General features: G+C 42.3%; 1 protein-coding gene across 16 annotated transcripts in view; it reads right to left on the bottom strand.

Moving 5' to 3' along the window:
- Positions 1-23140, bottom strand: part of JADE1 (jade family PHD finger 1) — a 47190-nt gene that overhangs the window by 8497 nt on the left and 15553 nt on the right. For 10 of the 16 annotated variants that reach the window (XM_080389979.1, XM_080389980.1, XM_080389983.1 and 7 more), the window contains exons 3-8: positions 14913-14995; positions 11221-11378; positions 7259-7446; positions 3777-3988; positions 2160-2327; positions 1422-1538 (exon numbers count right to left, since the gene is read on the bottom strand). In XM_080389979.1, the coding sequence (XP_080246105.1) occupies positions 1422-1538; positions 2160-2327; positions 3777-3988; positions 7259-7446; positions 11221-11378; positions 14913-14995 (926 nt within the window). The remainder of the gene's footprint in view (positions 1-1421; positions 1539-2159; positions 2328-3776; positions 3989-7258; positions 7447-11220; positions 11379-14912; positions 14996-23140) is intronic. The other 6 variants (XM_080389984.1, XM_080389985.1, XM_080389972.1 and 3 more) reach the window with 1 other exon arrangement.

The following is a 23140-nucleotide window of genomic DNA, read 5'->3' as shown; positions in this document are numbered from 1 at the left end:
AATCACAGCACTGCCCCAAGTGGGTCACCTGGCCTTTCTCTCGTTTGTTCTCAAGTAAGGTAGGGCAAAGTTTTGTCTTGTGCCTCAGGAAACCAAGTATCTCCTCTTTCACAAATCTGGGGCTTGGTGATGTGTTTTCTCTATCTTTCTAGATATTAAAATTGTACTTAAAATTACTAACATTTCTGAGTGATTTTTCCACTGTAAAGTATCTGCACGTGCTTTACAGCTAACAACCCAATATAAATACGCATGTGAAACAACACTGCCCAGTCTGAAATGCTCTGGCGCAGACCAGTTCAGATATTCAAGTGACAATTCACAGGCTACGGTGAGAAAGGCTGAATCCAAATCCACCTGCAATGGCAGAGAGAATTTCAGAAGTACACAATGAGACAAACTGGCACTGGCCCAAGAACGTGAGTTGTTGGTATGAAACTAATAGCTTTATGGTTTTAATTATTTATTGTATACGGAAATCATTCTTTTTGGAACTATGGCGACTAGACATTTGTTTTGATTCTTCCCCATCTTGCCAATTCGGGCAGTCATCATCCCTGAGCTCAAGTTACCAGAAGTCAGAACAGTAATGTGGCGCTGCTTCTACTGAAGTATGAACTGGGAAACTGAAACCCAGGAGGTTTTTTTCCCCTTGGAAACACCAAGAGCTCCAGCATCTAGCCACAACCAACAGAGGAAATGGGGCTCATTTCCTCAGCTTGTGGCTTGCTCTCATCTCAGGGCAGACCAGTCAAACCACCTACTTTTTCTTCCTACTGCTAAAAAGGCTTAATATTAAATTATCCGATATTCTCCTCAGCAACGTAAAAGGTGGACCAACAACAAAATAGTTACAGCCAAAACAGTCTGATTTTAAGGAGAACCTAAAATAAGAAATTCAGAGCTACACCTCAGCTTTACCGTCAAAGTGAAGGTGTTCACTTCCACTGACTGCAGTGAGAGCTGGGCATGCTCGGCACCTTAAAAATCCAGGTCGTTGCCAGAAGTAGGCAACTCCCCTTGAAATATCCAACTTGTCTTAGAAGTCACAAAATAGGCACTAGCAGACAGGTTTCAACATGGAAGTTTTCAGCATTCAAGCTTCGTTTTTGCATGTGGTACCTCACAGAAATACAGGTTTTTTCCTCTACTTGACAACATTCAAGTTTTATTTCAGTGTACTAATAAACGTGTCAGCGTTACCAACAAATTACAAAGTCTTATGGGATGACCTGGTTACTATTATTATTAAAATTTTAGTAGAAAGTAAAAGCACACTAACATTCAAAAGCACTTCCGTGTGCAATTAAGTCCATAGTAACAAACAGGAAATCAAAGAAAGTTTACTGCAGATGCACGTTTTGTGTATCTACTAAAAACTGACAAAATAAAACACTCAGCTGTTTGTGCAAGTAAATTACCTGTATAGAAGCTCCAACTTTTTCATTACAAAGGCTGCACACCAGTGCCCACCTGCTGCTGGGAATGTGGGAAACCTTTGTAATGGGCTCCATTTTTTCTGGACTTCCAATGCTCACCTAAGAGGAAAAAAAGGTTAAAAAACACAAAGTGACTATTACAGTGTTAAGTCAAAAGGGAAACAATTTTATCAAAGAAATCAAATTCCTTGTGTGCATATGCAAAATTAGCATCTTCCAAGTTCCTCAGTTTATAAGGAACTAAACAAACCTAAATTCCTTTTTTTAGACATCAGCTCCTCACTGCATGAGCAAAACAGTTTCAAGGTGAAGACCACCAATTTAAAATTATCATACAGGATGTGTATTTTGATTATGAGAACCCACAGGAATTCTCACAGTCACATCCAAACCTCCCCGACTCACCTTTAATGTTCCGTTTATCAAATTGAAAGGTACTTTGTGTCCTTGTTAAATGAGCTTTGCCAGCAGCAAAGGCCTCATTTTTTGAGGCCTAATTTTGGTTGACAAAGGTAATGTAATTACTTTTCTTTACAGGTGATGCATCATCCTGCCAGACTTTACATCTAACTGAAAATCTTTTACACTGTCTTCCTAAGCAGTCCCGTATCTATGCTACACTCGTCGTAGCAACACGCACTATGTTGAACAGTATTTCTAACAGGTTTCTGCTCTCCCAGAATCACGGCAGCCCTGAACTCCCCGAGGATCGGCACCTACCTCTGGAATCCACAGAGCACAGCTAACATGGACCCACTTGGTGCCGCTCCGGGTCGGCTTCATGGCACCACCCTTCTTGGGACACAGCAAACACTTGGGCTGAACACCAAGCGCGCAGGTCCTGCACAGCCAGCTGCCTTCTGGCACCTTCAGAATCCCGTAACACGCCTGTTTTCCCACGGACAGAAAAGGGAAAGAAAACAGAGGACACAATATGCATTTCTGTTACTCTCTAGCTCTTTACACATAGCCTCTGACAACTCTCAAAACAGTCTTTATGGAATTTCTAACTATAGAAACACTAGCTTGTAGAGGAGGATCTCGGGGTGCTTTCACAAACTTGACCAACCCCATTACCCATTCATTCCCCAAAAAGACCGGGAGCAGAGGTCATGGTGAGCTGTCAGGGAAAACACCCACTGCCCACTTCAGCTGGGAAAATGAAGAATGTGTTTGCCAGCCCAGAGAGCAAGGGGACTCCTGACAGAACCCTCCAGCAGTGCGCGAGGTCAAGTTCAGTATCACGATGACTACACCTAACGGGAACTGGACTGTATCTAATTCAGAAGGCAAGAACCACAAATTCGAGAGCTCTCCTGTGCAATACTCAGTTATTCCAAAGCACTGAGTTTTACTTCTTATTCAGAGCAAAAAGTGCAGAACAGCAACTAATTAAGGTCACTTTTTTCAGAAGACTGCATCTTTATGGAGACCTCTGTCCAAATTACTGTCAGTTTTAAGCCTCATAAGTTTCAGATTTGATGTGAACAGAGACTAAGCATCAAAGAACCACTACAGGTCTACAAATGCCCACTTTGAGTATCTTGCAAGATAGCCATTTGTACCTTACAGCTGTCATAGGCCTATTTCTTTATAATTAGTACAAACGCAGTTAAGTAACACATGCCAGAAAATGCCCCTCTTGCTCAGCAGACAACACAGTTTTCCAAACACTGCATGACAAAGCACACTTCTTAAAGCTGGAAGGACAGGCTGACAGGAAGGCATCTGCCACAGCAAGAAGCATCCACAAAAACGAATAGCCTGAAAGCGCATCCGTTCTTTCATGCTAAGAAGAACTTCTTAACTGCCACAAAAAGGTGGCACACAATAGTGCTTCATTAGCTCAGCTCAGCAGGTCCTCCATTTAATTAAAATGACTATAATAAATCCTACCTGTGTCCCTACCAACTGCCTCCAAGTTCTCTCTTCCCCTCCCCTGCTGAGCCCTAAGCTGCTGATACTACAGGTGTGTTCACCCCAGACGTGTGCAGAAAAACAGGAGAAGAACATAGCAAAAGCAGCGACCAGGTAAGAATGCGCAACAATACACGCCTATGTTTTGGGGAGGCAATTCCTCACCTTGTCACTTCCTCCACACATACGCAATTCCACGTTTAAGCCTCTTAGCATGACATTTCTAGAATTACATGTAACAATTCTCCTTCACGATTACATAATTTCTGAATTCATCCCACCCTTCAATGGTGAACTCTGCAACAACTTAACAAAGCAATGTCGGTCACTGGAAAAAATCCAAGCTCTTTAATGGTTTGGAAAAGCTTCTGTCACCACCCCTGCACACCCCCCGCACTGTGCCCCCCCCAGCCACCATACCTGGTGCACGCAAATATTGCATTTGTCACAGAACACCATTTCGTTGCCATCTTCTCCATCTGGAGACTGACAGACGTCACAGACAACATCTTCATCATATTCAATCCCAAGTCCTTCTTCCGTCTCGATAGCATGATTCATGTTATCATAGCATCGTTGTTCAAACTCCTCTATGACCCTTTCCATTGTGTACTCATCCAGTTCAGGCATCCCTGGGAAACAGGAGTTGTTACTTATTTAAAGGAAAGAGTGACAACCAACCGCCACACTCAACTCCAGCTGCTTTTTTAACAGCTGAGTACATCCAGCGCCAGCCCCACACATACACATGTCACTCCTATACAGCCTGCCTATTCCAGCATAAGATAGGGAACATTAAAAAAAAAAGGTCTTCTTACAACAGTATTAAACTGATAGAAACAGAGAATGCAAACCAATCTTGCAAAATCCTGAAAAACACTTTCACAAACTGATTCTGGCTTCCTGGTCTTGCTCTCATTTTTCTTTCTGGGACAGCACCGTCTATAGCTTTTACTTCAATTTTGCAATCCAGATGTTGACTCTTTGGTGAAAGATTTGAGAGTGTTTTGATGGAGGCAACGAGGGGAAATCAATGACAAAATCTCCCATGATCCTTGTAGTTTACAAATTTGTAGTTTCTAACAACAGTTGTTTGTTTTTTACAAGTTCCAACCCAACAGGGCCCTAACTGAGGTCTCCATCAGACCCTGCTACATCAATAAACGAGTTTGTTTTAATAACTGAAAAAAACCAGATGTAATAAATCCACCATCAACTCTGGGACAATGAATAAATGCAACATCTGATCTGGGATTTGGTCTTTTCAAACAGCATCCATCACAAAATTATTCACGACACCACAGCTACAGGCGATTACACTACAGCATTCTAGAATTCAAATTTGTTCATTATATTAAATTACTATTTTAGACCTGAAAAAATAACTATCCTAGAAGCAGCAAGAAAAATATCAAAAAAAGAACATGGTGCTTCCCCCTCTCTGGCTTCCATCTCTCACTTGCCGTGACAACGAGCTGGCTGTGTTGGTACTACACCAACCCTTGCCACAAGATGATGCCCCACAAACACCTGTGAAACCAAGAAAGCTCTACTACTGCAAACAACCATTTTCCTTTTGCAAAGTCAGCTTAGCGCAAGAATTCCCATACACTTAAATCACTACAGCGAAGTGCAGGCTTGATATCCCACTTTTGGTCCAATTCCCAGTACCTCAGGTTTACTGTGACATACAGAAGAGGCAAATTAGTGATGTGTGTTTTAACAAGAAAATCCTCCTTTTGACTCTCCCTGTAAATAACTGAGCCACAAATTCCACAAAACAAAGAAGAAAAAAACCTCTCTAGCTCCCCCAGATCAGAAGGCAAACACTCTACAGAAGTATTTCAAAAGTACTTCCAGTTTCCCTGAGAGGTAAATCCTCTCACGGCAGAGATCAATGCATCCGATACTACCCAAACTGAGCAGCTGGAATGCAGCAAGAGGGAAGAGCCAAAATCCCGCGGATGAAAGAGAGCGAATTTTGCCCTGCAGCCCAGAAACACTGCACCAGCAAAGCAGATGCTGGCAGGTTTTAGACCAGTTTGCAACTGAGTTCTAACCTCACGATTGCTATCACTGCATAAAAAAAGCCTAAGGGAGACGTCATTGACTGTGCATTTATAAGGGTTAAAAAAAGAAAATCAAGGGGCTGTGGCTTCAGTTCAAATGTTTACATTCATTCTTTTAAAGACAGAATATACGTTTTCAGTACCTGAAGTACTGCAATGGGTATCAGAGAAAACATGGAATTCACAGCTGCAGGGATGCCATGAAGGAAGCGTTACAACTGCAGATCAGGAAATATTTCACTTTTCAGATGGCCATGAATATAGCTGTTGAGCGCAGTGTCTGACAGAGCACCCAGGCGTGTGTTTCAAGACCCACAATGTACTGCCTGGCGCTGACAGGACCATTTCCTTCCCTCTGCCTACAGCAAAAGTGTGTGGATAAAGACTTAAAGCAAACAAACTACAAGAAACTACAGCAAACCATAACATCAAAGATCAGACCTGTCAAATTCTAGCCGTTCCTTGTTTCATGGGCAACGCGTACTTCTGAAGGTTATGTTGGTGTAGCAGAACGGCTACCACAGGGCTTCATGCACAGCTACTAACGGGCACAATGACGAGCCTCCCCTGTGCCCTTTATCACTACTGCTACACGCACCCCAGCGCTAGCCCTCCTCTGCTTTTGGCAAAAGACAGAGGGGATTATCTACGCTAGATAGATGGGCGTCAATTACAAATCCTAAAAAGTATTTTTAATTTTTCTTCGAAGAAAGCTAAAGGGACTTGCTGCTGCTGTTCTCCTGAAGGTAACTGGAAAGGGAACTTAAAATTCTTGAATCATAAACCGTTTTGAAATCGTCTAAGCCCAAGGTTCAATTTGAGCAAGCCTGACTTGAGGGCTGGAAAAAAGGCTTGGGTAAGAGACCAGATCAAGGCTGGGTCATCAGTTTCTCCCATATGTGGGTTTAAAAAGGAGAAACTTTTAAACAGTTATAAATGGTCAGTTTGTGATGTACTAGGTCTTGAGCCATGCCACGTATGGGCTACAGCCAGGTGAAACCCATACAACTCAACTCAAAGCAGGGAACTGCCACAACGCCGGGACAAAAATTGACAGTGTTCAGCAACACATCCAAACCTCTTCCATCTGGCACAGCACCTTTTCCCTTCCCCAAACAGGGTGTTAGAAGTTCTGTGCTGACTTACATCCTCTACAGCTCCAGTATCTTCTGGATACTGCCTGCCCCTTCCCACACACAAGCCATTCTGTAGAAAAGGGAACAGTTGGCTCCCCTTGTGACAGCTCCTCTTCCCTCATCAGAACTGGAGGACAAGGTCACAGTAAGGTTTGGGAGGTTGCTCCAATAAATCACTGCAGGAATTCCTCACTGCCTCATTCCCTGCGCAGTTCAGCGACACAGGCTCTCTAAACCTCCCAAGACACCTTGTCTACCTTCTTCACATTGAACACCACCAGCTAAAAGGATGGTATGGATATGCGAAGCACAGAAAAATAAATAAATCAAAAAAAGGACTAACTGGAAAAACTACCTGAATGGTCTGTCTGAAGTCCTCTTCAAGGACCTTGATGGCAAAACAGGAACTTTGTGAGAATTCCCTTGTGAAATGGAAAGCAGCAGAGGAAAGAAAAACCATGTGGCCAGATTCTGGCCTGGTCGAAGCAGATACAACTGAGCAGTTAAGAAAGCACGTATCTCAGGGCTTAATCACATCAGCTCTGGTTTCCTGCAGCTACCCCAAATCATTTGATTACTACGTTTTCATACCTCTATCATCTCTTCCCACTTGCTGCCTTCCCTAAACTTATTCTTAAGTTTACCAGCTTTAAAAAAAAACACAAAAGCAACAAAAACACAAGCACTGATTGCTCACCCATTTCTTTGAATTCTTCATTGGCAAGCTGCAACCATGCTACGTCCACATCATTGAGATCGTAGCGACACACGCTGTCTGCTAAGGTTCGAATGTCAACATAGCCCAGCTCTGGAGGCTCCGAACCTGACGAAACAATATACTTCCTGGGACGTGTAAACGTGACAGTTTTTGTCTCGGACACAATCCTAAAACAAACAGACAAGCAGACGTCAGGTACACTGGGTTGCTGAGAGACCTGTTTCTAGTGAATTCAAAATGCCTCATTCTGAGTGACTAATGATCATCAGCAATCATCTAACCATCTAAGCAATCACCTTGCACCACTGAGATGGGAAGAGAAAACAGTACAGTGCACGTTCATAACAGATTGGCAGTATTATAAGAAATTAATTGGAGTTACCTAGAAATCCAATTCATTACCAGAATTCTAAATAAAATGCAAAGATTGGAGGACAGAGCTGTGCTTTTATCTGAAATTCACACTTGTTTAAAGATAGAGTAGGAACACTGTATGTTATGTAGTGATGGCTGCCACATGCACACATGTTAAACTGTTTTAAGACTTCTTTTAAATCGATCTGTTTAACTACGATACCAAGAGCAAGACAAATCAAGGGAAAAGTAGTATTTCCTGCTACATTTGAATCTTGCTTCCTTATGTTTCTTCTGGATATGTGTGTGCGTGTGTGTGTGTGCGCGCGTGTGTGTGTGTGCGCGTGTGTAGCTACAGAACTGCCACCTTTGTGAAATTCAGAAGACTTTTCAACAGAAAACCTGACATTTCCTCTAGCTTCACCTTCACTTACCCAAGCAGATCCAAGCTCTGGCACCCTGGGTCTGCATTTCCTCTTTCACAATCACTAATGTCATGCTGGACCATGCACAAATATTAATCAGCCACTGCTGAAACTACCTTCTCTCAGGTTTTGGAGGTTCCAGCTGGCCAACAACCAACCATGAAAGTGTATTTTAGCTGCAAGCCAGCTGAAATTTTCTTCAACCACAAGCACTGGTTCAGGAAACAGTAAAGTACCTACAGCACATAACTTGTCCTGGGTCAGATTCCTGCAACGCTGCAACTCTGCAAAGCTGGGAGGTGGGAGCAAAACTGCCCAGTTCACAAAGGCCAGCAGTCATTCCACGTGCAACCTGGTGCCTCCAAACAGCAAGGTAACTCTGGCAGTCCACCTCAGCAGAGGGCACTGCACCTTCCCTTAGCTAACTGCACACGCTGAAGTTCAGTTTGGGTGAAACCCACTTCATGAGGTAAGGCTGGTACCTCCAGAGCGACAGGCCCCATGCCGCCACATGACTGCCTCCTGCAGCACCAGTGCTGATCATTTTTTTGGTGCTGCAAGTGCTACAGGGGAAGGCAGCACCACTCTGTGTAGACACAACTTTCTGCTGGGAACAGCCTAAGCACCACAAGCAGGACATACTCCACCCTATTTTGCCACCACCAGAGGTCCAATGTGAAACTCCACCTCCTGTCAGAAGACTGATCTGCCGCTTTATCTGCACACACAGATCTCAGTAAATCTTCTACCTACTTCAGTCTGCGGCACAGCCCTACATCTTCCCCTCCTCTACCTTCTTTCAGACAGCAACCTGAGAAACAGTGGACAAGAGCCAAATGCTGAATTTGGGGCTTCTGAGGTGCAGAAGGGGACTGTGGAAGAATACAAATGTGAATGATCTCACCAGCCTAACTGCACTGCCCAAACTGTTCCTCGTCATGCTATATAGCATTAAAATACTACAGACTACTACATCTCACAGAGACTTCACTTTAAACTGGGAACTCCTTTCTGAATCTTCTGTACCACAAACTCCTTCCCAAGTACCTTTCCATTCGGAAATCATAACCTCTGGGCAGCACCCTGCACATGCTGTCTAAATACCATTGTAGTGGCTCAGAATAAATAAGCACAGGTAGTTTGGCTTTAAAACAAGCCACTTCCATCTATTTCTGTGATAGGAAGTAGTTTTAAAAAAAAAAAAAAAAAAAAAAAAAAAAGCAAGTTACTACATACCAAAAAACACATTCAGCTGAATGATTCATCTGAACACAAGCCTACGCTGAATCACCACACACACTTGCTCTTTTCCCCACCCCTCTGAGCCTCTTCTTGCTGCCCTGACCAGTCACTACAAGACCAAAACCTTTTATTTGCTATTATGTACCTCAGTAGCAGCAGCTATCTGTACTGTAGTTTGCTTCTGTTCTACACCAGCTACAATATGACTACGACTGATTCAATTTACAAAACATCTCCCTCCCCTCCCAAAGTTAGGCACAAAACAGCTCCAGCACTCCAGCGCCACTCGAGCAGTGCTCTCCAAGTGTTTTATGAGGGAGCAAACAGGATATAAATCAGGGATCCAGAGGGCCACTGACCAGCAGGTGCTCACCAATAGGACCATACAAGATAGCTCAGCAACTAAAAAAAAAAAGAGCGGTACCTCCTGAGCTGATACCTCCAACTGTGGGTACCTTCTTTCCACACCTCCTTTAAGATTTTAAACTTGGAGCAATGTCTCTGTTGGCCATTGGCAGAGAAAAGCTCTCTCCTAAGTGAGTACCTGCATCTGACAGAGCCACCAAACCACCCCCCTGAAAGATACAGCGTAGGGATCCCCTGGAAGGTCTCCCTCTGCTAAAGTCCACAGGTCTCCTGGCCCTCCTGCAGCCTTGCGAGATGCTTGAAAGAGAAAGCAGTGAGGGGAAGACAATGTCAGCACACAAGTACAACCTGCGTGCATTTAAGTAGGGACTGGGTGAAGTTAGCGTGGAGCAGGAAGGCTACGAGCGCTGCAGGGGAACGGTATGCTCTCTCACATTCTAAACTGCACGGCAGAGGGGGAAATGTTGAGTCATCTTGGAGCTTCAGGTCCAATCCTTCAGAAGGAAAAGGAAGGAGAGGATTTACCTGATGCACGGCTAAGTCCCTCATTGTACAGACCTAGTGGGGCTGTGCAGCCATCTGCAGGTTGCTGCACAGAACATAAAAAGTGCAAACACTCCTGTAGTCCCCCTACTCCAAGGTTAAAGCTGGCAGATGCAGACCTAGCAGAAGCAGTGTAGTAGCATCATCCAGATTTACTGTATATCAGAGATCAGGCTGTTCTGGCCCCACCAGCACTCATGGGTCATTCGGTAACACCTTACAGGCCAGCCTGGACTTACTCAAAGAGATCTAGTATGATGAAATGGCAATAATCCTTGTTCTTCTCGCTTTCCCCAACCCCAACCCCAACTAAGCATAGGACAGATTTGACGGGCTGCAGCACACACCTGCCCATACTACTGTACTCTTTAATTTGAAACAGAAAATAGTATCCAAGTGTAACAAACAAGGTAGAGAAAATAAGTGTTTCTTGGGTAAGAGCTAGAAAATCTCACATTAATTTATTTAGTTACATGTACATCTGGATGGTTCCTAAACAGCTGAAATGTTGTACAACAATCAATTTCCTAAGTTAGTAAATGAAACAAGGAAAAAAAAAAAAAACCATCAACCAAAAACCAGGTGAAACCAAAATAAATTCTGTATTTTCTCTAGCCTTAAGTTTGGCTTGTCTTAACTGTTCCTTGAAAGGAAGCAGTGGCTTGGAACTAAGCACAAGAAGCATCAGACGAGTGCTCTCCCAGCAATGCTGAGTGAGGTCAAGTCTGGGCTTAAAAACAGAAGCTATTTTTAAAGTTCTGTCATCACACTCCATCCTAATGTAATGCCAAAAGTGATTCTCTGATATTCATATTTCAACGCATTGCCAGAACAGGCCTGACTTGACCTCTCTGACCATTCAAAAAGCTGAGGCAGGTTGCACTTCACCTCTGAGAACCTAGACCTTTCTAGCTAGACACTGTGGAATAAAGCTCAAGAAGCCAAGGCAATGTAGACATAAGCCGCTAGCATAAACGTATGTGTATTTGTTTACATTCCTCCAAACTATACCTGGCTACTGGTTGTGGGATGGTCCCTGGGCTAACTGGCACCTGAACTCCCTTTTCCCACTCCTGCCTCCAGGGGTCTGCCAGCACATAGTATTCATCAGGGTTCAGCTGGAAGGAGTCATGTAACTTCATGGCAGTGATCAGGTCCGTTCTGAACACCTGCAAAGAGAGTGACCAAGAGAGAAAATAGAGACACTGACATTTGATATTTACACTCTACGATTCGCAGCTTCAGGGTAACCATGGAGCACAGCGTGTAACAAGGTCACTGTATCACCAGTGCACTAACCCAGCCCACTGCAGGACAGAAGTTTAGGTTCATTGCAGGGAACAGAGGTGGCTGACGGTGCAAACCCTGATCAAATGACTCCTGCAAACTCCACTACAAGTCCTGGTGCTCCCCCTGCATCAAAGGTAGAACACTGAAAGGTGCTACCCACTTTACCTCCGACTTGGCTGCAATAAAAGCTGCAGGAGCTCTGAGTTTTAAAACAACGGCACAAGGAAGACTTATTTTTGCTCTAAGGTTTTTGGTAGGGTTTTTGGGTTTGTTTTTTTTTCAATTATTGGAGCTCTGACTAATCCAAAGACATTCTAGAAATTCCCTGTGGTAGAAATCAAGGCGTGACTCTACCATGACCAGCCACAAGAGGAAATTCTAAGGAGATGACTCTTTGTGCAAGTATTTAAAATAATAATGCAAAAGATCAAATAAAATAAGACCCAAACTGGAATTCTGGTAGCAGCTCCCTGTTCAGTACAGGTTCTTGTTATTCCATCAGCTACAGACACCTCTGCATGGTAGCTTTAGTTTTACTTTGCCTTTTCAAAGGCATCCACCTCTCAAACAAGCAGGGTGTTTGGCAACTTTTGGGTTAGCAGTCATGAATAAGCAGCGATGCTGTCTTCAGCAAGCTGTAGAATGACAAAAAGGGATCACTCTTGCAGCGGGCATGCTGTGGTACTGTTGTGGCAGCTTCTGCCTGGTTGGCCACTGCCTGTCAGCACTGCAGAAAGTCAAGGCATCAGAACTACAAGCGTGCGCTTGCTGACACCTCTTCCAGCTCTCCCCCCACCCTGCTCTCCCTGTAAGGCAAGGCTGCTGTAGACTACAGTAACTGCACTCAGTACTCTGCACCTCCAGAACCATAAACTTTTAACTACCCAATGCCACGTTCAAAGGAAAGGGTTAAAAAGCAACCAGGTGACAGAAAATAAGCACCACCAGGACAAGACAAAGATAGGTAACATCTTAAGAAAAGTTCGCCTGCAGACTTCGCAGTTTGTGGTGGGCAGTCCACATCCACCCAGAGCCACGTTGCACAGTTACAAAGGCAAAGACTGATCATCAGGGCAGCGCTCCTAGATTCTCTTACTGAGCTGCTAAGGGGGCAAAGTAACACAACCTCCCAGCCCCAAACCAACAGCCACACTAGTTTACATTAGCTCCAGCCAATTGCTGCGTATGGCTGAGGAAGAACCAGATCTAGACTGAGTGCTTAATTAGGCAGGCCTCCCCAGGACAGCAGTGTCTGTCACACACTATTCACACACCTGAAATCTCAATAGATTCCCTACGATTTTGCGGGAAGTATTTTAGGGAAACAGTGAACCTGATGGCTATTTATATTTCTTAGAATATTTCACAGTGTGATTTGCCTTACCACACTGCACATCTTGAAGCCTATTCTCCCTCTCAAAACACACATACTACCCCACTTCCGTCTCAGTATGTTCCTGTTTCCACTCTGGCTTTATCATAAAAATAGCATAAAATCATGACATTTTTCTTAACACTTGTCTTGACATGTTCAGAAAAACTGCCAACATTAAAAAATAATAATACTGCCATATGAAGGAAAGGGTGAAGGCAGGTAATGAAATATAATGAAATGTTTTAAACAATCCAATTGTAAGTCCTGTGAGGCTCCAATTAAGAAATTATAAATAAGCCACAAAGTAAACTGGCTCACAAAACAAACAAGCACAGCGGGCCAGGGGATTCTGCACTTTTAAGAGATCTGAATTAAAGCAATCAAATGTCAAATGAAAAGAAGACTAAAAATATAAAATGGGACACAAAACTTGCTCAATCTGAGAGCCAAAGTAACTCAGGCTCTCAGATAAATTTGTCACAAAACTCCCCCAGAAGCAAAGCTAATGCAGCACCTGACAGCCAAGAAACTCCTTCCCAGGCCAGTGGCCCTGTGACACCATTCTTTCTGCTCTAATTTCTGATGCAATCAGACTGCCTGGAGCAAAGCAGAGCTTACAGAAGTGCTGGCTCTCAGAAGCACTGAACACTTCAAAACTAAAGGGTGAAACCCTGGCCACGCTGAAGTCGATTGGAATTTTGCCACCAACTTCAATGAGACCAGGATTTCACCCGGGGAGTTTAGCAAGTGTCACTTTTCTGCCAGCACACTTATCATCAGAACAGTGTTGTGGCAAGCAGAGACAATGCAAGTGGAGGGAGGAGGGAGGGAGCGAGGGAAAAGACTGTGAAACAGAGCTGAAGGGAGTATATGAGAAGTCCATCCAGGCTCAGAAAACAGGAGAGAGCAGCACAAAACTGCAAAGATTCTGACAACAAATGCAGGAAAGGAAGAGGAGAAAACAGAAGAACACAAAAAAAACCAAGAGTAAGATTCACAATTATCTCAGATTATTTCCTGACAGCCTTTCATAACGTAGTTCTCAAAACTGGATCTATGAGGCTACTTCTAAGGGATGTAACTAAGGCAAGCAAATCTACTACCAACAAGAATAAATTCACCAGGAGTCTCTACAGTCACCAAGAAACCCAGAAGGTTTTCAACAGCCAACAATCAAAAAAGAAGACTGGAACTCACCAGTACTAGGTGTAGTTCACACTGAAAAATGAATGGGATTCTTGTGAAAACTCTTCTCCAGGACTTAAGTCTACTGTCATTGGGGAGAGGAGTAAAGCACATTTCTTCTCAACATCACTCACTCACTAACGCACCAGAAATAGCTGTATTGCACAAGTATCTTAAATGAAGAAGTTCCATCTCCCAAAGTTAACGCTTTCTTTGCAGCCTCTACAAATTCCGCAGTGTAGTATTTGCCTGCAGATAGGGAGATTCAGCAAGAATATTTCCAAAGAACTGGATCGCATTTATGTGTTACTAACAGTTGATCCATCCTGGAAAGTTCAAAGACTTCTATCGCCCTTGATACAATTTCCTCAAAGCACTATGCAAGACAGAACTGTCAGGAAGCAGATTTCTAGTTTGACAAGCACTTTAACAAAGATCACATACCAAGACCCAATACCAGCTATGAAATAAATGCACCTAATGTAAACTTCCACTGTTCACAAATCAAGCTACAAATAAACCCCGACGCTTAAAATACCAGAAGACAGACTCTGCAGCTACGTCGAATGGGTGTCAGACTATAACAAAATTCACAGATAGAAACTGGTGCTGGCAGCGGCTGTGCCAACAGCAGAACTCCCTCATCTCCTGGCACATAAAAAAAAAAAAAAAAGAAAAGAAAAAGAAAAAGAATAAGAAAAAAGGCGGTGGGAGGTGGGGGGCAGATGCCAGCTAAAATGTAGCAAAAAGAAAAGAAAATGTGAATCAGAAGAAATGGATACATTACCAGAATATGTATAGGGCTTTGTATTTGACAGGATGTAACAAAATGCAAATCAAATTCCAGAAATACCTCAGAAGGTTTTCGATCTTCATGTCTGGAACACGAAGTCCTCCGATGTCGAGATCTGGAATGCTGGGACCAGGTGGACAGACCTAGGATAGAGAAATGATCACTTGCAGACACCCCTGCCACGTATCAATGAAAGCCTTTGCTCTCTCCGCTCACCCGAGGCAGCCAATGGACCTGAGTGGGGCTCTGTGAGTAAGGCAAGCCAGAGTCGGGTTTCTGTGACAAACCTGCAGAAGGCTCTTTCAAAACAAACTAGAAAATAGAAGTTACTCCGTTGTAAACTTGTATGATTATTCTTTTGGTTTTGTTTCATTTGTAATTTTCTACTGATACACGCATGTACTGGCTGCACTGCACTTACTGGCCTTCCACCCAGCTCTTGAAGAAAGCTACTTCATAGCATGCTTTCCCCCCGTCCCCAAGCATCAATAAACCACTTTCAGCACATGATTAACTGACCAGGAGGCCCACTGACAGCCTGAGATCTCTTTTGAAGCTAATGTATTGATGTCCCAAATATCTTTATCAGTTACCCAATTTTTACCAGAGCAAGCCTTTCCAAAATGTAGCACACTGCACGTGCACACAGCAAAGCCCACAGAACAAGCTGGTGTCTCTTCTCCTCAGCACATCTCTCACTGTGGTTGCACAATTTTTGTCTGCATAATTATTCATTATATTCCAAACAAATTATAACTTTCTGCCTTGAAACCTTTTGACAGAGTCTCAGCTTTCAGAAATATTGTAACAGGAGAAAAGGAAAAAGAGAAAGAACCTATACTCCACTGACAAGGTTGTTCTTTGACACCAGAATATATTATACCTGTGCGAATCAACTAATTTTAATTCAGTAAAACTTACAGGTACAGCAGGTATTTTCCACTGCCAACTACACAGCAGTAACAACAACAACAAAAAAATAATAAATTCTTATGGGTTGGAGACATGAAGAATTTGAAATAGAGGTCTATATGATAGGGAAGCTAAGACCTACACGTTGAACTGAAGGACAAACACACATTTTGCAACTCTGGGCATTAATTGTAGACAAATAAAACGGAACCAATGCAAAGACCTTCCCACACTGCTCATTTCCTCACTGCCTGCACCTAGATGCTAGGAGTAACAAGCGTAAGGCTACAGTCCATAAAAGCAACATCGCCTCACACCATCCACCAGACGCCTCCTGGGGATCACAAAGCACTGTTCAAAACCAGATTGCATAGGATGGGATAAGCTCTCTAGTGAAAACAAAAATCATTTTCAAAGTGAAGTGACTGTCCAAGACTTTCACTGGAAAAATACTGACTGAGTGACAAGTTATCAGAAGAATTCATTATATGGTAGTTACGCTTTTCTTTTCAGTTAGTAAAATACATTAAAGAATCTGCCCCAATAAAAACCACTCTGTAACAAAGCAACAAGTAACAGACGTTACACAGAATATGCATAGTGTGGTCAAAACTGACGCAAGGTACACAGCAAACAACTAATAATACTATCTTCTAAGGTAAGAATACAGAAAAGACTATTTTAAGCAAAAGTTAGCGTTCTAATACAAAAGCTAGTGATTTGAAAGGTTTTCAAGAAGTAATGGGCACTTTTCCTAAGCCCCTCTATTTTACAATCACAACTTTATATTTCTGTGAAAGGAAAAGAAGAAAAAAAAAAGGGGGGCAAAAAGTGACCGACTGCCATTTACTAACGTGTGTGGAAAGCCAGACTCCCAAGATCATTTAACTACCATTTTACTCTTGAAAACAAAAGAAAAAACAAAAGCAGCAGTATAAACTCCTTCTGAAGGATCCTATCAGCCCATACTCAAAGTTAACCTAAAAGACTCAGAGGGGAGTAAGTGAAAGCACTCAAAAAGTGTCAGATACACAGCTAAAATTCACAACAGAAAAACGGATTTTTCCTGCAGTATAACAATATAAATACTAACATTTTAACATTCAGACATGTGATTTCTTTAAATCAACAGCCTCGCTAGAAGACATAGACCACATATATACCCACACAGATTAGTATTCAGTTCTCATGGGTTCTGGTATTTTCCACCAGCAAGACATTAATATCTGACCAACTATCTGCCACTGAGGTATTCAGCTAGTCAGACCATCGCACCAGCAAGTCAGACACTTTAAAATTTCTAATTCATTTGTGGAGCTGAGCATTTTGTACACTGTTGGACCTGGGGGAGACAGCCTGCATATATGAGGATATATGATAAGGAATTAAGAACAACCAGCTGTATTGGCTAAGTGGTGTTTGGCTCTGAAATTTCTTTGGGAGAAGAGCTGTGAGTCTGGAGGCTTTAATACAGTTGTTCCCAAGTAACGCATGCATCTGCGAAATTAGAGCCGTAGCAATATGATGTACTTCTGGATCTTTACTCATGTGCTTTAATTCAGCTCTGATGGCAGCTTATCACAAACTAAAGACAAGAAAGCAAGCATATGGGCTTCTTTTTTTTTTTTTCCTTTTTTTTTTTTTCAGTGTAGGTATTAAAAGGTGGATTTCCAGGTCTCTCTCATGTCACAGAGACCCTGTGAAGGTGGGGAGTAAAAAACTTCCTACCCTACCTTCCATCTCCATTTCTCTACTGTGTAACCTGCAGATGCTACACATCAAAACACTGTCTTAAATGTGTACTTCTATTTTAGACACAGTCCATGTACACAAGGGTTAGGCCACTGGATTAACTAACTATTCCCCAACATGGAAGGTCAAGTCTTGGCACCAAAACTATAGAATCTTCATTTTAAATTATTTTTTTTAAGTGTTATACAAAAGCATACTCTGTAAAATTTCCATGCATAAGGGACAACCTAAACACAGCCAGCCTTCCTCAGGATATGTTATAATGAGTATTTTTCCCATGCCAACTAACTTCCTACAATGAACAAGGGAAGAAATAGTTTCTTACATAGTTCCGTAATAGCTGTTTCCTTGCACATAAAATTGGTGAATGCACACTGAAAACAGGCAATGTTTTTAGTAAGTTACTGAAAAGACTTGTATTTTTCTAAGCAGTGTAAACTGACTGTGCATAATACTAGAGAAAAGGGTGGAAGAATTTCTCATGGGAGTGAGATTTTACTACCCACTAAGATCTGTAACTGCAGCTAACAGATGACCTTTGGCAAGGGCTTCACTTCAATAGGGAAAACATTTACTCACTGAATAAACAAAACCCAAGTATAAGGCATACATTCACAGATTCAAACCACCACCGCCACTTAAGACACAGAAGTGCAAGAAATTGAAGGAGCCAGCCAAATGATAGTAAAATATCCAGCCCGTAACAGTATTAAATCTAACTACTTTTGAAATCTCAAGTAAGAGTTCCAACTCCGCTTCCATTAAAGTTAACGGCAAAGTATCACCGTCTTCAACAGTGCCAAGACCGGGTCACTGAATCGCCCAAAGCTGCTTTCATTAATAAGCAATCCACCCACTCTAAGTATACCAATAAAAGCACAGGAGGAAAATGAAGGATGTTATTCGTCTTTCAAGCGTCCTTTCCATATTTTCATACCTAATCCAGAAAAGGGACCTCACTGAAAGAAGAAGTTCACAGGCAATTACAGTTATTTCAGTGATTAATGATCTGATTTTTACGTCTAAATACATGAAGCGAGAACCATTCCTGGATTATACAGAGGAAACAATCTACTGCGGTCAAAACAAACACAGTATTCAAAACAGCTCTTCTGTATTATAAAAGCACATGAACCTAATAGAGTTATTTGAGAAAGATTCCAGACACTCTTCATCAAAATTATCTATCCTCTTGCATTAAGTATCCGAAATGACTATATTTATCAGCAGTTTTCTGAATACTAACCATAGTGCCAAACGGGATCAGAATCACCAAGACCAGAGAAACAACTAAAGATCAAGACAGAGCCAAACACAGTTTTGGTAAAATAACACCAAAAAAAAAAAAACATAAGGGAAGTCTGAATCACTGGGATTTGGAAGATGTAGAACTTTTCTATGATAACATTATGTACCTCATGGGGAAAATGAGTTCTACAGCAGATGCAAAATTAATGAGATGTTAAGAGAGCCCGTACTACCAAAAGTCACGTGAGTACCAGTCAATGTGAAAAACACACAACTCCAAAGCATGAAGCTAAACAAACACATCCAAAACATGCATCACTATCATCACTAGACCTTAGAGATAAAAGATGTCTTAAGTGCCTATCCTGTTACATGACTGCAACTTAAGAATGAACAGAGCAGCCTAGCTAACACTATCACTCCAGGATCTCCTGGACCAAGACCATCCAGATTCTTTTAGTTAGGATCCTTTCAGGTGGCCCATGTGTTTGTATGTTTTAAAAGGTTTTCATCACTAGAAAACAATGGGAGGAGGATCATACTCTTACTACACCTTAGTTCTCCCTTTGCATTTATCCATTTACAGACAAAACGCAAAAAGAAATCCCAAACCACTAATGAGGTGTAATTCACAGCAAGAGAGGCAAAGCTCTAACACACTACTGGTGCTGGAAATGCGACTTCTAAGAGACTAGTAGGCAAATTTTCTGTTCCCCTAGGCTATTATATACACCTTACACTGTAAATACAGTGGGTTTATAATACCACTACAGGGTGTATATAACACATACACCTTCTGATAATAAAAGAAAGCAATCAAGGAGCGTGACTTCTTTTTCCACATTTTGAAAAAAAAAACACATTTCCCCAAAAAGGGAAAACATAATCAATTTTAACTGTATCAATTTAATAAATGATCTGTCAAGACTATGTTTTGATTCCAAAGAAGCTCATCAAAACAGAAAATTCCTCGGGTCCAATAAAGGAATTCAAGCCCTCAGGGAATTCTACCCCCCAACTAATATACTACTCAGCATGAGCAGGAAAGGCTCAGCTATTACATATCACACACAAGGCCGTTGTGAAGCCACCTGCAAGGCACCCAGCTGTGTCCCTGGGGAACTACCTGCTGCTACAGCCTCTGAACACTTCAAAGCCTCAGATCTACTGGGCATCTGAAAGCACTTCTGCCACGGGAAATACACTCCCACTACACCGTTAACACCAGGCAGCACAACAGAGCAAAACATCCCCGACATGATTGTACGTCTGGCTGTCACTTCTGCTTAACACTGGCATTTCCAGATGCCTATACTGTTCCTCAACTCACTCCGACACCAGCTAGGTGCTGCTGCCAACATTCTGTCAGAAAGATCTGCAGCCTGAAGAAAAGACAGAGATGCTCAGCCTCCTCATTTAGTGCCTGGCCCACAACTCTTTACAGTAAGTCTTCATGTCACTTAGACAGAACTCCATGCTTAGACCCAAATTCCAGCACAACAACAACAGAAGCAGACTACTCTAAGGGCAGTTTTCCATAATGCTAGGTACAGGAAGAGCTTCCTGGGTAGAAGCCTTCACGTCTTATCACAGAGAAAGCAGCATGTATGCAAACACAACCTATGGTATGGTTTCACATAGCCAAATTCCCCTTCTCACGTTTCTGTTGCTGGAGGATTTGCCTATCTATCTTCCTTATCTTTGATTCATACTGTATTACTATACAATAATCTCCTTCAAGGTGAAAACAGAAAAAGCAACAGCCTTTTCTTTCGTCAATACCGATGCTATTTAAAATTTAGTGTCATTTGACAACTACCCAATTGCAGCTGCTGAACAATGCATGGATCCATAAGATCTCTGCAGTGCTTTACAACATTGCACAATTGCTCAGTATCTGACACACATAATGAACAGTCTTTGCTGCACCCTGCCACAGCAGTTCAATACAAGTTCCCTCCTAGCATCCCTTTTCCCAGCAGCACACATTAGAGTTTTATAATCTCAAAGAACACACACATAACCATGCATAAGCACGTGTCACACTTCTAACCGTGAGGAATTCCTAGACCCCATCTTATTTTTTTACCACAAGTCCCAAGTGCCACTCCAGCTACCTAGCCCAAGGCTTCCCGCTGTAGCAACGTTTTACGATAACTCCATACAAAGTTTTAGCGCAAGTCTGATACAGGTTATCAAAGTCAATTTGAGCACCTCCCAACCTAGCATTCATAGGCTCATCACCTATGGTGTCAGGCCTTAAAACTTCAGTGAAATTACGTGTACTTAGTATCAGCAGTCTTGGGAAGGAAAATGTGCCTCTCCAAAAATGACGGTGATGGTTACGTGTCGTCCCTTCCTCAGATGCGACATCCTATCAGCCCAAGTCTTTCAAATCACTCTTCCAGAGTGCTCAAGAGCGTTAACAACTTCATCGAGTCACCCTGCCCCAGTGAGCCTAACCTCCAAGGAAGAAGCTAGCTCTGACCACTGGTCATCGCTCTAAATGCCACAAGCCTTTTTCAACAGCACAGCAGTGCTGCTTTGCCCAAATTCTAGCACTGTAACTCCACTACATTCTGTTGTTTAATCACCGTCCCTCACCAACCAGCCAGCTCAACTGAAAATCAAAAAATGTCCTTCACTTCCTTTTCATAAAACGCTGCTCAGTAATGTGCACTGCTAAGTAATTGCCACATTTCAGGCCAGCAGCAGCTGCAATTCTGCGGTAAATGACGTATACACCTAAGGTTATGTACTCGGCAACCTTTGTGAAGGCACTCTGGGATCCATCTCAAACACAACGGGAATCCACTGGGATGAAAAGCCCTTTCTAAAACTAAGATCCCCATCATTCAGTCAGAGCAATGGATATTGGCAAAATACATTTAACTTTAAAATAACATTTGTTTAGCAGTGATAGAATAAGGGTCCATCTAAATTACAGAACTATATTCCATAATCCGTAAGTATTAAATCTTTCATTTCCCGGAACTGATGTGAAACCTTGTAAATCTTAGAAGTATTTTTCATCTGCAAGTATCTTCAGTTCTTCTCTCAGACACTCTGCATGTAGGAGTATGATGAATTGATAATCCCTCCGAGAATAAATGAAGAGGCATCGTGGGAACAAGTAAAGCGTGAACAAAATCATGTTCTGAATTTCTTGTTCATGGAAAACAGCAACCAAACTCTCTTTGACATCAAGGAGGGCCTGGATTTCACCCAAGCTCCCTGTAATACAACTGTCTGGGCTTCAGATCTCAACTCAAACACGATCTCTCTACGTGTCCAAGCAATTTGTGCAAAAGGAATGCCCTGAAGCTATAAATGGGAACTACTCCACCGCACAACTTTATCTCACCAAAAAACAAAGCACATGGTATATTCAGCACAAACCACCTTTGCAGATTTACAGACCGATGAGGCTAGAAAGTCAAGTCAAACACTGAGCTGGAAAGATAAAACGGCTTCAGTATCTAAGATTTAGTTAGAGTAAAACCTGGAATCATAAAGAGGAGGTTTTGCAATGGAGGGGCAAGCGGAAATACAATGCAACAAAAATTGCTTCAAAACTATCAGGCATGCAGATGACAAGGACATAATTGCGTCTGAGGTAAACATTACTGATTTACTTAATGCAGGTTTTGAAGAAGACGGCATGTACATCACGAGGCTTTTATGATGGGCCTGGGTAATATTAACATCTATTATAGCTGCTGTAATACATTATTTGGACGGGGACAGAAACTAACAAGCTGCCAGATGACCAAGAAAAGGATTACTTTCAGGTGTCAATAATCTTAAAAGTCTTCGCCAAGCCTCACCTGGTACCATTCCTCGGTATTTAGACAAAAGTTCAAAATACAGAACTATGCCTGCAGCCTTTTTTTATTCAGTTATATTTCATGGATAAAATGTTCACAAGTGACCTATAATTTCAGAAAATGAATCTCTCAGAACACACTCAGACATCCAGGGACTAACTGCCAAACTGCTGAGCACAACTTCCACTGACACCTCCTGCTCAATGCTTCAAATGTGCTATTCTGGCCCTGTGTCTAAATGAAGGTTTAGTACTCTGATTTTAAGGGGACACAGCTTAACGATTTTCAGTAGTTAGGTTGAAGGACATAACATCAATATTTTGGCGGGCTTGAACTCTGCAGTTAGATTTTGGGAAAGAATGAAGTCAGAAGGCAAAAAAGAGGTGATGAGAAAAAGTCAGGGTTCTGTCTTTAAGCTCCAAGGTTTTAAAGTACTACAAAAAATATATAACCACCCACACTAAAATATCTTAAGTCAGTAAATACGCGTATGTACTTTCTAGGACTGTGCCATGTTGTTAAACGTTCTGATCCATATTTCACCCCTAA

The sequence above is a fragment of the Falco punctatus genome (assembly GCF_963210335.1).
Source record: "Falco punctatus genome assembly, chromosome: 1".
Lineage (NCBI taxonomy): Eukaryota > Metazoa > Chordata > Aves > Falconiformes > Falconidae > Falco > Falco punctatus.
Note: the sequence above shows the minus strand (reverse complement) of the source record. Positions and strands in the feature narration are given on the sequence as shown.